At 43.7% G+C, this 15,398-nt stretch overlaps 1 protein-coding gene across 1 annotated transcript in view; it reads right to left on the minus strand.

Annotated features, from left to right (window-relative positions):
• Window positions 1-175: 175 nt before the first annotated feature.
• Window positions 176-15,398, minus strand: part of fer1l4 (fer-1 like family member 4) — a 368,573-nt gene continuing 353,350 nt past the window's right edge. The window contains exons 44-45 of the mRNA XM_087994630.1: window positions 13,934-14,034; window positions 176-4,356 (exon numbers count right to left, since the gene is read on the minus strand). Coding sequence (XP_087850756.1) covers window positions 4,176-4,356; window positions 13,934-14,034 — 282 coding nt within the window. The 3' untranslated portion in view covers window positions 176-4,175. The remainder of the gene's footprint in view (window positions 4,357-13,933; window positions 14,035-15,398) is intronic.

The raw sequence follows: 15,398 nt of genomic DNA on the forward strand, positions 1-15,398 counted from the left end.
CTGTCCTACCTGCCAATCTCCCTTCCCACCGATCTGCTCCACCCTCCCCTCTGACCTATCACCTCCATCCCCACCCCCATTCACCTATTGTACTCTTTGCTACCTTCCCCCACCCCTCCTCTCTAACCTATCACCTCCATCCCCAACCCTATTAACCTATTGTACTCTTTGCTACCTTCTCTCCAGCCCCACCCCCCCATTTATCTCTCCACCCTGGAGGCTCCCTGTCTCTATTCCTGATGAAGGGCTTTTGCCCGAAACATCGATTTTCCTGCTCCTCGGATGCTGCCTGACCTGTTGTGCTTTTCCAGCACCACTCTGACTTTAACTCTGGTTTCCAGCATCTGCTGTCCTCACTTTTGCCTAGGACAATATTCCAGGTCTACAGCTTTAATTCATGATTTTAAAAGCAGTTAGAAATTCATGAAGAGCTTGGACACAACACTGCATTAGAGCTTGTTCTAGGATCTTTGCAGATCCTGGGAGGCACTGCCGCATGGAAGATCGTCAGAAAAGTTAAACATTCTTCCTGCTTTAGGACATTATCCTTTGGGCCTCTGGCAACTGCTGGAGGGAACCAAATATTAATGGACAAAGATTTGCTAAAGGCTCCCTACCTAACTTTCAGCGAATAATGTCCATAGCTGGAAACACTTTCCTATTGCATTGAAATGAATAGGTAAAGAATATTTTGACAGCAAATGCTTTCAACAATTTTCTTTACCCAGTAAACCAGCCACTACATCTTCAATAATATTCACAAAGGTAACTTCAACAAAAGGTAGCTCCAATTGAAAAGTGTTATCACTGTGCTGGAGTTGTCATTGTGTTAGAGATATCACTATGTGGTTGTTGCCATTGTGTCAAATGTTTCACTGTATTGGAGTTGTTGCCATGTTGGAGTTGCTGCCATGTTGGAGTTGTCATCCTATTAGAGATATCACCATGTTGGAGCTGTCCCTGTGCTGGAGTTGTCTTTGTGCTGATGTTCTCACTGCATTGTAGCTGACTCTCTGCCAGCGATGTCACTGTGTTGGACACATTAGTTCCCTGGCATTTGTCAGCCCATGTCTGGATATTGTCCAAATCTTGTTGCATTTGAACAAGGACTCCTTCTGTGTCTAGGAGAAAGTGAGGACTGCAGATGCTGGAGACAGAGTTGAAAAGTCTGGTGCTGGAAAAGCGCAGCAGGCCAAGCATCATCCAAGGAGCAGAAGAATCGACATTTCAGGCATAAGCCCTTCTTCAGGAATCCTTCTGTGTCTGAGGAGTCACGAATGGTATTGAAATTTTGCAATTATCAGTGAACATCCTCACCATGACCTTAAAATAGAGGAAAGGTCATTGACGAAACAATTGAAAATGGTTGGCCCTAGGACACTCCCGCCTCAGGCGACTGACTGTGTGGAGTTTGCACATTCTCCCCGTGTCTGCGTGGGTTTCCTCCGGGTGCTCCGGTTTCCTCCCACAGTCCAAAGATGTGCAGGTTAGGTGAGTTGGCCATGCTAAATTGCCTGCAGTGTTAGGTAAGGGGTAAATGTAAGGGTGGGTTACGCTTCGGCAGGTCGGTGTGGACTAGTTGGGCCGAAGGGCCTGTTTCCACACTGTAATGTAATCTAATCTAAGGGACTCCTGCAGAGGTGTCCTGGAGATCAAAATGACTGACCTCCAACCATTCACAATGATCTTTCTTTATGCCAGATATGACTCCAGTAAGAAAGTTTGCCCTCTGTTTCCCACTAATTCCAGTTTTGTTACAACTCCTTGATTCCACACTTCATGAAGTGTTGGCTTTGATATCAAGCATAGTCACTCTCACCTCACTCTGGAATTCAGCTGTTTTCTCCATGTTTAGACCAAGGCAGTAATGAAGTCAGGAACTGAGTTTATTTTGATAGTGGTAATAATAACTCTTCAATCAGTTTACTGATGATCGAAGGTGGACCGATAGGGTGGTAATTGGCAAGGCTGGATTTGTCTTGCTTTTTGTGGCAATTTTCCACATTGAGGTGGAGATGCCAGTGTTATCACTGTAATGGAACAGCTTCTTACTGTGTTGGATTTGTCACTGAATTAGAGTTGTCATCGTGTTGGTGTTGTTACTGTGTTGGAACTGTTACGGTGTTGGTGGCACTGTCGCTCTGCTGGAGTTGACACTGTGTATCACTGTTTTAGTATTGTTACAATGTTGGAGTTGTCACCATTTTTGAGCTGTCACTGTGCTGTGGGAAGAGGAGTGGTCACCGTGTTGGAATTGTCATCGTGGTTGGAGTTGTCACTGTTGGAGTTGTCACTGTGTTGGAGTTGTCACCGTGTTAGAGTTGTTACTGTGTTGGAGTTGTTACCGTGTTGGAGTTGTCACCGTGTTAGAGTTGTTACTGTGTTGGAGTTGTTACCGTGTTGGAGTTGTCACCGTTTTGGAGTTGTCACCGTGTTGGCGTTGTCACTGTGTTGGATTTGTTACCGTGTTGGAGTTGTTATTGTGTTGGAGTTGTCATCGTGTTGGAATTGTCATCGTGTTGGAGTTGTCACTGTGTTGGAGTTGTTACCGTGTTGGAGTTGTCACCACGTTGGCATTGTCACCGTGCTGGAGTTGTCACCGTGTTGGCTCTGTCATCATGTTGGAGTTGTTACCGTGTTGGAGTTGTTACCGTGTTGGAGTTGACATCGTGTTGGAATTGTCATCGTGTTGGAGTTGTCTCCGTGCTGGAGTTGTTACCGTGTTGAAGTTGTCACCATGTTGGTGTTGTCACCGTGTTGGAGTTGTCACCGTATTGGGGTTGTTACCGTGTTGGAATTGTCACGGTGTTGGAGTTGTTACCGTGTTGGAGTTGTCACGGTGTTGGAGTTGTCACCGTGTTGGAATTGTCACCGTGTTAGAATTGTTACCGTGTTGGAGTTGTCACCGTGTTGGAGTTGTCACCATGTTGGAGTTGTCATTGTGTTGGAATTGTCACCGTGTTGGAGTTGTCATCATGTTGGAGTTGTCATCGTGTTGGAATTGTCATCGTGTTGGAGTTGTCACCGTGCTGGAGTTGTTACCATGTTGAAGTTGCCACTGTGTTGGTGTTGTCATCACGTTGGAGTTGTCACTGTGTTGGAGTTGTCATCATGTTGGCGCTGTCATCATGTTGGAGTTGTTACCGTGTTGGAGTTGTTACCGTGTTGGTGTTGTCATCATGTTGGAGTTGTCACTGTGTTGGAGTTATCATCGTGTTGGAATTGATATCGTGTTGGAGTTGTTACCGTCTTGGAGTTATCATCGTGTTGGAATTGTTTCCGTGTTGGAGTTATCACCGTGTTGGAATTGTCACGGTGTTGGAGTTGTTACCGTGTTGGAGTTGTCACGGTGTTGGAGTTGTTACCGTGTTGGAGTTGTCACCGTGTTGGAGTTGTCACTGTGTTGGAGTTGTCATCGAGTTGGAATTGTCACCGTGTTGGAGTTGTCATCATGTTGGAGTTGTTACCGTGTTGTTGTTGTCATCATGTTGGAGCTGTCACTGTGTTGGAGTTGTCATCATGCTGGAGTTGTCACCGTGTTGGAGTTGTCATCATGTTGGAGTTGTCACCGTGTTGGAGTTGTCACCGTATTGGGGTTGTCACTGTGTTGGTGTTGTCACCGTGTTGGAGTTGTTACCGTGTTGGAGTTGTCATCGTGTTGGAGTTGTTACCGTGTTGGAGTTGTCACCGTGTTGGAGTTGTCACCGTGTTGGAGTTGTCACCGTGTTGGAGTTGTTACCGTGTTGGAGTTGTCATCGTGTTGGAGTTGTCACCGTGTTGGAGTTGGCACCGTGTTGGAGTTGTTACCGTGTTGGAGTTGTCACCGTGTTGGTGTTGTTACCGTGTTGGAGTTGTCACCGTGTTGGTGTTGTCATCATGTTGGAGTTGTCGCTGTGTTGGAGTTTTCACCGTGTTGGAGTTGTCACCGTGTTGGAGTTGTTACCATGTTGGAGTTGTCACCGTGTTGGTGTTGTTACCGTGTTGGAGTTGTCACCGTGTTGGAGTTGTCACCGTGTTGGAGTTGTTACCATGTTGGAGTTGTCATTGTGTTGGAATTGTCACCGTGTTGGAATTGTCACCGTGTTGGAGTTGTCATCGTGTTGGAATTGTTACCGTGTTGGAGTTATCACTGTGAGTGCGTTATTAATCTGCAAATGTTGTGTTTGATGAATGTATCAGCCATTGATAATCTTCTCACTGATAAATTGTGGCATTGTGTAAAGGATGAGAAAGATGAAGAGAGCCAGGATGGCTATGACCAGCAGGCCAATGATATACCATTTGTAGTTTTTCCAGATAAAGAAGACAAAGGATTTCAGAGGGTTCATGAACCAGTTAAAGGATGTGTTTGGTCGACTGGAAAATAAGAGAAAGAGAAGATTTAGTCAAACTGTAAATATTGTACAAGGATTTGTATTATTTTACATAAGCTACATAATATTCTGTTTATCAAATTCTAAAAGCCATTTCTGTTATATTGAGGTTCTGATGAAGTATCTGAGAACTCTGGCAGAGGGATGGCAATGGAATGGAGCTGAGTGTAGATGAAACTCAGGAGCAAGGTCCAAGCAGATTAAATACTAGGGCAGTCCAGAAGCCGAGGAGACATGGGCAGAATAAGGCACACGCGTGGATCAGAAAGCTAAATTGTATCTATTTTAATGCAAGAAGCCTGATTGATATGGTGGATGAATTTAAAGAGTGTTAATCTGCATGTGGGAATATGATATTGTTGCAATCACTGAGACATGGTAAAGGGAAGGGCAGGACTGGCAGCATTGTATTCTTGATAAGGGAAACTATCACTGCAGTGATGAGGGAGAACATCCTAGACACCCCATTAAATGAGTTGATCTGGAGAGAGCTGAGAAATAAAAATGGGATGATTAGATTTCTGGGATTATACTATAGGCCTCCCAATAGTCAGAGGAATATAGAGGAGCAGATAATGAGGGCAATCACACAAAAGTGTGAGAGAAACAGGGTTATAGTTGTGAGGACTTCAATATTACTAACAATAACTAAGATCACCTTAGTGTGAAAGATGGGTGGAATTTTTAAAGTGCATCCAGGAGAGCTTTTTTGTGCCAGTAGTATTCACTCCTGCAAGGGCTATACAGTATCAGGCCGGAAGTACAGAAGGGATTAACCATTAATGAGAAGATCTAAGGAATATAGAAGTGTGGCCATTCAGTCCTTCAAGCCTGCTCCACTATTCAACATGATCGCTGATCATTCTACTCAATACCCTGTTCCTGCTTTCACCTTTAGCTCCAAGAACTACATCTCCTTAAGCATTTAACGTTTTGGCCTTAACTACTTCCTGTGGCAGAGAATTGCAGAGGCTCACCAATCTACGGGTGAAGAAATGACTCCTCATTTCAGTCCTAAATGACCTACCCCATATCATTAGACTGTGACCATTGGTTTTGGGCTCCCTGGTCATCTGGAACACTCTTGAGTTTGTCCTGTTAGTCGTGTTAAAATGTTTCAAAGTTTCTATGATATGTCCCCTTCATTCTTCTAAACTTTTAAATTAATTTAGTCCTAATGGATGCAGTCTTTCCTTATATGGTCAGTCCTGCCATCTCAAGAATCAGTCTGATAATTTGATATAGTAAATCTGTCAAGAATATAGAGGGAGATGTGAATGTGAATAGGCCTATGGACGTGGTGGGAATAGATGGATAGGATAAATTGACAAAGCCTTTTCCCTGGGGTGGGGGAGTCCAGAACTAGAGGACATAGGTTTAAGGTGAGAGGGGAAAGATATAAAAGAGACCTAAGGGGCAACGTTTTCACGCAGAGCTGCCAGAGGAAGTAGGGAGGCTAGTACAATTGCAATTGCAATGTTTAAAAGGCATTTGGATGGGTATATGAATAGAAAGGGTTTGGAGGGATATGGGCCGGGTGCTGGTAGGTGGGACTAGATTGGGATGGAATATCTGGTCGGCATGGACGGGTTGGACTGAAGGGTCTATTTCCATGCTGTACAAAAGAAAATGTAGGAAGTCCTGTGAGAGATGGGGCAGCTACTTGCAGGTAAGTCTATATTTGGAAAGTCGGTGTCTTTTAAGAACATAAAACATAAAAAAGTACGGGAGAAAGTGAGGACATCAGATGCTGGAGATCAGAGTAGAGAATGTAGTGCTGGAAAAACACAGCATGTCAGGCAGCATCCGAGGAGCAGGAGAATCAACGTTTCGGCCATAAGCCCTTCATCAGGAATCCCGAAACGTTGATTCCCCTGCTCCTCGGATGCTGCCTGACCTGCTTGGCTTTCCAGCATTACACTCATAAAACAGTACGGCACAGTACAGGCTTTTCAACCCTCAATATTGTGCTGATCTTTTATCCTACTCCAAGTTCAAACTAACCTACATACTCTTCAATTTACTATCATCCATGTGCCTATTTAAGAGTCACTTCAATGTCCTTGTGGGCGGCACGGTGGCACAGTGGTTAGCACTGCTGCCTCACAGCACCAGAGACCCGGGTTCAATTCCCGCCTCAGGCGACTGACTGTGTGGAGTTTGCACGTTCTCCCCGTGTCTGCGTGGGTTTCCTCTGGGTGCTCCGGTTTCCTCCCACAGTCCAAAGATGTGCAGGTCAGGTGAATTGGCCATGCTAAATTGCCCGTAGTGTTAGGTAAGGGGTAAATGTAGGGGTATGGGTGGGTTGCGCTTCGGCGGGTCGGTGTGGACTTGTTGGGCTGAAGGGCCTGTTTCCACACTGTAATGTAATCTAATTTTTAAAAAAATCTAATGTATCTGAATCTACTACCACTGCTCGCAGTGCATTCCATGCACCCACCATTCTCTGTGTAAAGAACCAACATCTGACATCTCCCCGATACCTTCCTCCAATCACCTTAAAATTATTCCCCTTGCAATAGACATTTCTAATGTGGGAAGAAGTCACTCTAGCTATGCCTCTCATCATCTTGTACACCTATATCAAGTCACCTCTCATCCTTCTTCGCTCCAATGAGAATAGTCCTATCTCCCTCAACCTTACTTCATAAGACATGCCCTCCAGTCCAGGCAGCATCCTGGTAAATCTCCTCCACACCCTTTCTAAGCTTCCACATCCTTCCTAAAATGAGGCGACCAGAACTGAACACAATATTCCAAGTGTGGTCTAGCCAGAGCTCTGTGGTGCAGCATAACCTCACGGCTCTTACTCTTAATCCCCCACTAATTAAAGCCAACATACAATACGCCACCTTAACAATCCTACCAACTTGGATGGCAACTTTGAGGCATCTATGGACATGGACCCCAAGATCCCTCTGTTCCTCCACTATGCCAAGAATCCTGCCTTTAAACTTGTCTTCTGTATTCAAATTTGACTTTCCAAAATGAATCACTTTACACTTTTCCAGGTTGAACTCCATCTGCCAACTATCAGCTCAGCTCTGCATCCTGTCAATGTCCCGTTGCAACTTACAATAGCCCTCCACACTATCCACCACTCCACCAACTTTTATATCAACAGCAAACCTACTAACCCACCCTTCCACTTCCTCATCCAAGTTGTTTATAAAAATCAATAACAGCAGAGTTCCCAGAACAGATCCCTGCAGAACACCAGTCATCATCACCGAGCTGCAGGCTTAATACTTTCCATCTACTGCTACCCTCTGTCTTCTATGGGCCAGCAAATTCTGTATGCTGACAGCTAAACCTCCCTGTATCCCATGCCTCCTTACTTTCTGAATGAGCCTATCATGCCTTGCTCAAATCCATGTACACTACATCCACTGCTCTACCTTCATCAATGTGTTTTGTCACATCTTCAAAGAGTTCAATAAGGCTTGTGAGGCATGACTTGCCCCTCACAAAGCCATGCTGACTACCTCTAATCAAACTATGGTTTTCCAAGTAATCATAAATCCTGTCTCTCAGAATCCTCTCAATAATTTGCCCACCACAGATGTAAGACTGACTGCTCTGTAATTCACAGGATTATCCTATTACTTTTCTTGAACAAAGGAATAACATATACCACCCTCTATCTGACACTACTCCAGTGGACAGTGAGGACGCAAAGAACATCGCCAAAGGTGCAGCAATCTCTTCCCTCACTTTCTGTAATAACCTCGAATATATCCTATCTGGCCCACGAGACTTATCTATCCTTATGTTTTTCAAATTTTTCAGCACATCCTCCTTCTTAAACATCAACCTGTTCGAGTGTATCAACCTGTTTCATGCTGTTCTCACAAATGACAAGGTCCCTCTCAGTAGTGAATACTGAAGCAAAGTATTCATTAAGGACCTCGCCTACCTCCTTCAACTTTAGGCACAAGTTCTCTCCACTGTCCCTGATTGGCCCTACCCTCACTCTGGCCATCCTCTTGTTTTTCACATAAGTGTAGAAAAGTAGTATAGTGAGATTACAGGGCAAGCATTTTCCTCTAAGGTTGAAGAGCAAGGGCAACAAGTTCAGGGAACCCTGAATGTGAAAGGATATTAAGAGTTTGATAAAGAACAAGAAGTAAGCATATGTTCAGGTATAGTGCATTAAAAACAGGGTAGTCCTTAAAAAGTACATACTGTAGAGTGTAGTTGATTGCTTAAAAGTGAAATTAGGAAGTCACGAAATAGCTTTGGCAGATAAGATTAGGGAAAATAAAGGCATGTTAAGAATAAGAGACCTATTAAAGACCAACAGGGCAATCTATGTGTGGAGCAGAGGACGTGGATGAAGTCTTAGATGAATATTTCTCATATGCATTCATAAATGAGAAAAACATTGAAATTAGGGATTTCAGTTGGGAATGGTAGGGTTCTTGAACACATTAAAATTAATAAGGAGGAAGCACCAGATGTTTTAGCAAGCGTAAAGATGCATAAATCCTCAGGGCTTGATGAGGTGTATCCCAGGCTGCTGTGGGAAAAAAGACAAAGGGAGGCAAGGGAAGAGATTGTTTGGGCCCTGGCAGAAATATTTAATACTTTGGGCAAAGGTGAAGTGCCAGATGAGCAGCAGGGATGTCAGGTAATTACAGGCAATCTGATGTCAGTGGTAGGGAAATTATTGGAAAAACATCTGAGGATCAGGATTAAACAAAGGTTGAAAAGGCAGAGATTGATCAGGGTCAGTCAGAATGGATTTTTTGGAGGGAGATTCTGTCTGACTAATTTAATTGAGTTTATTAAAAAGAACAAAATATATTGATGAAGATGACACAGTTGATGTGGTTTACATGGACTTCAGTATGGCCTTTAATAAGATTCCACATGGAAGGATGTTCCAAAAGTTAAGAGCCACACAGGATTCAAGGCAAGTGGCAAACTGGATCCAAAACTGCCTTATTAACAGGAGACAAAGAGTTGTTTTTATATTATGAAGCCTGTGACCAAAGGTGTACCACAGAGTACGATGCTGAATGCTTGCAAATTGTTATGTACATTAATGACTTGGATGTGAATATAGAAGGTATAATTAGTAAGTTTTAAGATGACACAAAAATTGGTAGTGTTATTGACAGTGAGGAGATGGTCTCAGGCTACAGTCTGATATTCATCAGCTGGTAAACTGGGCAGAGCAGTGGCAGTTGGAGTTTAATCCTGATAAGTGCAAGATGACACATCTTGGGAGGTCTAATGAGGTGAGGATATGCACAATGCATGATTGGTCCTTAGGGAGTACTGAGGAACAAAGGAACAATCTTTCTGGGCTAAATTTATATCAATGCTTTCTTTACTATATTGTGGTGAGAGAGACTGACTGAGTTCAGCACCATATTCCTCACTTCGACTTCATGTATTTCCATGTTGGAACTGTCATATAATCCAACGTAGGGAAGTAGGAAATCAAACATTTTAGCTTGGAGCAAAAATAACCAGGTGCTTACGTGGGATTGTGTGGAGGTGACAAGAGTTTGGTGTCTGGCTGCACAGTCAGTGAACTGATGCACAGTCTCCTTTTTTTTGGAAGGCACACCATACCTTGTACCACACAGGCACTTGACAAGCTAGCAGCAGACTATTCAGCAACATTGTGGATCCCAGCAGTGCAAGTTCCACTCACTGAGAGCTGCCATCAAATCAGAGGCTAGCAGCTTTTCTGTCGTTACGAGCTGATTAAGGAGCTACCCAGCAATGGGGGGACAAAGAGTTCATTCGCAGAGGATGTATGGGTAAACATGTGTCAGCAGCTAGTGCAGGGAATGGCTTGCTGTGGAGCCTCCCATTCCAGATGCTGGATCCCTCAACCAGGTGTTGAAAGTCAGCACAGTAAGAGCTAAGGTACTGCTAGGGGCACTAATGGTGCAGCGGTAGATCATGACTCTGGACCAAGACACCAGGGTTCAAAACTGATCTGCTCCAGACATATGTAATATGTCTGAACAGGTTAATTAGAAAAATATCTAATGTCTCTTATGACTCTAATTTAGAACAATTCTGTGGAAGTTTCAGAGTCATTTTGAACAGAGCAGCACGGAGAGAGGGCGGAGAGAAACAAGGGCTACCGGGTAAGTCAGTTTACTTACCTTGAGAGTCGGGTCTCCATTTTGAACAGAGTGGCGAGGAGAGAGAGCAGAGAGAAGCGAGGGCTGCCAGGTAAGTCAGTTTATCCCATTTAAAAAGGGACTAACCTCAAGAGTCGGGCCTCCATTTTGAACAGAGTGGCAAGGAGAGAGGGCGGAGAGAAATAAGGGCTGCCGGGAAGTTTTAAGGTGGAGGAAGCAAGGATCTAGCATAGCTTTAGAGGATTACAGGCTTAGTAGAAAGGAGCTCAGAAATGGACTGAGGAGAGCCAGGAGGGGCACGAGAAAGGCTTGGCAGGAAGGATGAGAGAGAACCCAAAGGCATTTTATTCATACGTGAGGAATAAGAGAATGATCAGGGAGAAGGTAGGGTCGGTCAGGGATAGCGTAGGGAACTTGTACGTGGAGTGTGAGCAGATAGGGGAAGCCCTAAATGAGTTTTTTTGCTTTGGTTTTGAATGAGAACTTTGAGGAGCTGGGAAACAGACTTGAACACATCAAGATTGATGAAGTTAAGTGCTGGAAATTTTGGCAAACATTAAGATTGATAAGTCCCCAAGGTATGACCAGATTTATCCTAGGTTGCTCCGGGAAGCGAGAAAGGAGGTTGCTAAGCCACTGGCGAAGATCTTTGCTTCCTCACTCTCCATGGGAGTCGTACCGGAGGACGGGAGGGAGGCAAATGTTCCTCTTTTCAAAAAGGGGAATAGGAAATTCCTGGCAATTACAGACCAGTCAGTCTTACGTCTGGGGTCAGCAAGATTTTGGAAAGAATTCTGAGGGATAGGATTTATGAATATTTGGAAAAGCATAGCGTGATTAAAGGCAGTCAGCATGGCTTGGTGAGGGGTAGGTCATGCCCCACAAATCTTGTTGAGTTCTTTGAGGAGGTGATGAGACAGGTCGATGAAAGTCAAGTAGTCGATGTGGTGTATATGGACTTCAGCAAGGTATTTGATAAGGTTCCCCATGGTAGACTCATTCATAAAGTCAGGAGGTCTGGGATACAGGGAGATTTGGCTGTCTGGAATCAGAATTGGTTGGCTGACAGAAGGCAGAGAGTGGTTGTAGATGGAAAGTATTCTGCCTAGAGGTCAGTGTTGAGTGGTGTCCCGCAGGGCTCTGTTCTTGGGTATCTGCTCTTTGTAGTTTTTATAAATGACTTGGATGAGGAGGTTGAGGGGTGGGTTAGTCAATTTGCCGATGACACAAAGATTGGAGGTGCTGTTGATAGTAGTGATGGTATTGCAGACTGCAGCGTGACATAGACAGGATGCAGAGCTGGGCTGAGAAATGGCAGATGGAGTTCAACCTGGATAAATGCAAAGTGATGCATTTATGGTGTTCAAGTGCATAGATCCCTCAAAGTTGCCATCCGAGTGGATAGGGTTGTTAAGAAAGCATAAGAGGAGGATCGAGTTTAAGAGCTGTGAAGCTTTGCTATAAGACCCTGGTGAGACCACACTTGAAGTATTGTGCCCAGTCCTGGTCTCCCTATTATAAGAAAGATACGGAGGCTTTGGAGAGGGTGCAAAAAAGGTGTACCAGGATACTGCCTGGACTGGAGGGCTTATCTTACGAAGAGAGGTTAACTAAACTCAGATTTTTCTCTCTGGAGAGAAGGAGGAATAGAGGGTGATCTGATTGAGATATATAAGGCAATGAGACCGTGTCTGACTGCAGATCAGAAGGTTGTGTGTTCAAGTCATGTCAGGCTTGTTGTGCTTAAAGGAAGCTCAATTTCACATTCTCCCCGTGTCTGCGTGGGTTTCCTCCGGGTGCTCCGGTTTCCTCCCACAATCCAAAGATGTGCAGGTTAGGTGAATTGGCCATGCTAAATTGCCCGTAGTGTTAGGTGAAGGGGGAAATGTAGGGGAATAGGTCTGGGTGGGTCTCTCTTTGGAGGGTCGGTGTGGACTTGTTGGGCCAAAGGGCCTGTTTTCGCACTGTATTGAACCTAATCTAAATCTAAATGAGAGACATGGATAGAGTCAATAGCCAGAGACTTTTCCCCAGGGCAGGATTGACTGGCACAAGGGGTCATAGTTTTAAGATATTAGGAAGAAGGTATAGCGGAGACATCAGAGATAGGTTCTTTATGCAGAGAATTGTGAATGTATGCAATGCATTGCCAGTGGTGGTGGTGGAAGCAGACTCATCAGGGACATTTAAGCGATTGCTGGACATGCATATGGACAGCAGTGAATTGAGGGATGTGTAGGTCAGGTTATTTTATTTTAGATTAGGAATAATCCTCGGCACAACATTGTGGGCCAAAGGGCCTGTTCTGTGCTGTACTTTTCTATGTTCTATGTTCATAATCATAGAGTCAGAGTTGTACAGCATGGAAACAGACCCTTCAGTCTAACTCTTCCACGCCGACCAGATATCCTAAATTAAACTAATCCCCATTTGCCAGTATTTGGTCCATATCCCTCTATGCATGTATGCATTCAGACACCTTGTAAATGTTACATAGCTCATATGTCATATTCTCCCTTACACTCGAGTAAAATTAAACTATGATGAATGTTGTAAATGTACCAGCCTTCACCAACTCCTCTGGCAGTTCATTCCGTATACACACCACCCACTGTGTGAAAACGTTGGTCTGCAGATTCCTTTTATATCTTTATATTTAACCCTCACACCTTAAACCTATTCCCTCTAGTTTTGGACTCCCCTACCCTGGAAAAAAAAGACCTTTGCTATTTATCTTATCCATGCCCCTCATGATTTTATAAACCTCTATAAGGTTACCCCTCAGCCTTTAATGCTTCTGAGCATATACTCCCAGTTTATTCAGCCAATCCCTATAGCTCAAATTCTCCAACTCTGGCAACATCCTTGTAAATCTTTTGTACACTCTTCCAAGCTTAACAACATCTCTTGAATAGCAGAGACCAGAATTGAATACAATAAGCCTATAAATGTCCTGTACAGCAACAACATGACATCCCAACTCCTATATTCAATGCACTGACCAATAAAGGAAAGTGTACCAAAATGTCTTCTGCACTATCCCATCCTATTTGAGTGTAAGGGAAGAATACAATGTATGAGCTATGTAACTGAATAATCAATACAGTCCAGTTTTGACAAAGGGTCAGTTAGACTTGAAACATCAGCTCTTTTCTCTCCTTACAGATGCTGCCAGACCTGCTGAGATTTTCCAGCATTTTCTCTTTTGGAATCAATACACTCTGTAGTGATGAAAGATGTATAATTTGTAGGACTTAATGGCATATTTGGAATTTATCTTTCCAAATAGAGGCAGATTGGTGTTGGTTACTTCCGTGAGGGTCCTACACTTATCATGCTCCCACACAGTTAAACACCTCCTACTATAAATCTTGTCATGCAAGAGGGCACAAGATTCTTCCCACAATCTTTGTGGTTTCACATTTGCAGCATTCATCATCATTATTCACTTACTTGGGCTTCTCAAGTGGTTCAGGTTCCTTCCGTCCAAGGCCAACGGGGCGTTTTTCAGCTTCCTCCACAGTCAACAAATGCATTTCAGCCTCTAATTTACCCTGTCACAAAGAAGAATAAAGATTCGTAAAGTTCCCTATTTTGTCTTTCAAAATGGTCTCCCTCATCTGCCTATGATATGACTGTAGTCTGTATTTAGCTGGCACAGTTGAAGAGATAGCAAGAGTTCCTGTTCCTTTCTGTGCCAAGGGATCTGATCCTGATGATGCTACTGAGAAACGTGTAGATTTACATGTAGATTTATTTATATTTTCAAAAAATATTAAACTTTGAGAGACTGGTATTCTTTTAATGGACTGAACTCTGATGGCTAGTTTTCATGTTTCATTGCCAGAAATCAGCTCAGGTAGGTTTTTGTGATTAGAATAAATGGCAGTTGTTATGGCTGCAAATTGGATTGAAGCCAAATTTTGAAAATACAAATCTAGTTGAATAGGATTTCAACACTTCCTTTGATGGCAAAAGCAAATTGTATTGTATTGAGGTTATGTTAATTGGGTGAATATTAGTCTCGGTGCAGACATTTAGGTGCAGTTAACATCTCCTGGAACAGAGCAAACTCCCGGCCCTGTTCCATCCAGACTGGAGCAGAACTTGATTCTAAAACTTTATCTCAGAACCAACAGTCTTCACCATAGACACAAGAAACTCAAAAAAACATTAAAAATTTGTAGAATGGTATTTGACGCTTAAAGACATTACATAATGTCACCAATTTTTTTTCTGTGCTGAGAGATATCAACATGTCAGAAAAGAACTGACACTGAGTAACATGAGTGATGGGTCACAAAGTTATAGCTCCCCTGAAGATGTGGGGGCAGAGGGAGAGGAATGGTGGTGGAATGCAGGATGTCAGCCAGGGAAAAATATAAAATTACTCATTATGGAAAGGGTTCAGTGTCTGATGCCACATACCACTTCTTGCCCCCATTACAACATGACTCATGTTCGGGAGGTATTGGGTGGCTTGACTGCCCGTGGGGCTAAGTGGTGAATGAATGAGAGAACCACACTATGTGTCCAGCTCACTGCATAAAATTCGGCAGACTGATCACCAGGCAAGAGGCCCTCCCAACAAAAGTTTAACCCCTGCCTTTCATTGGGGCCTATTAATGTGACTGAGGAATGACTCCAGATTCCCTCTCGGAGTAGTGGTCCTGTGGCACTGCTATGACATGAACACTGCCAGTCATTTGATTGATTGGCAGTTCCCTAAGGAGACACATTCACCAACTCCTGAAGCCAATTAATACCCAACGGCTGTTAAATTACTGTAGCATAGAACATAGAACATATAAATAGAACAATACAGCACAGAACAGGCCCTTCGGCCCACGATGTTGTGCCGAACATTTGTCCTAGCTTAAGCACCCATCAATGTACTTATCCAATTGCCACTTAAAGT

The sequence above is a fragment of the Chiloscyllium plagiosum genome, unplaced genomic scaffold (genome assembly GCF_037043375.1).
Source record: "Chiloscyllium plagiosum isolate Xiang-an unplaced genomic scaffold, Cpla_swu_hap1 HiC_scaffold_15, whole genome shotgun sequence".
In the NCBI taxonomy this organism is placed as follows: Eukaryota; Metazoa; Chordata; class Chondrichthyes; order Orectolobiformes; family Hemiscylliidae; genus Chiloscyllium; species Chiloscyllium plagiosum.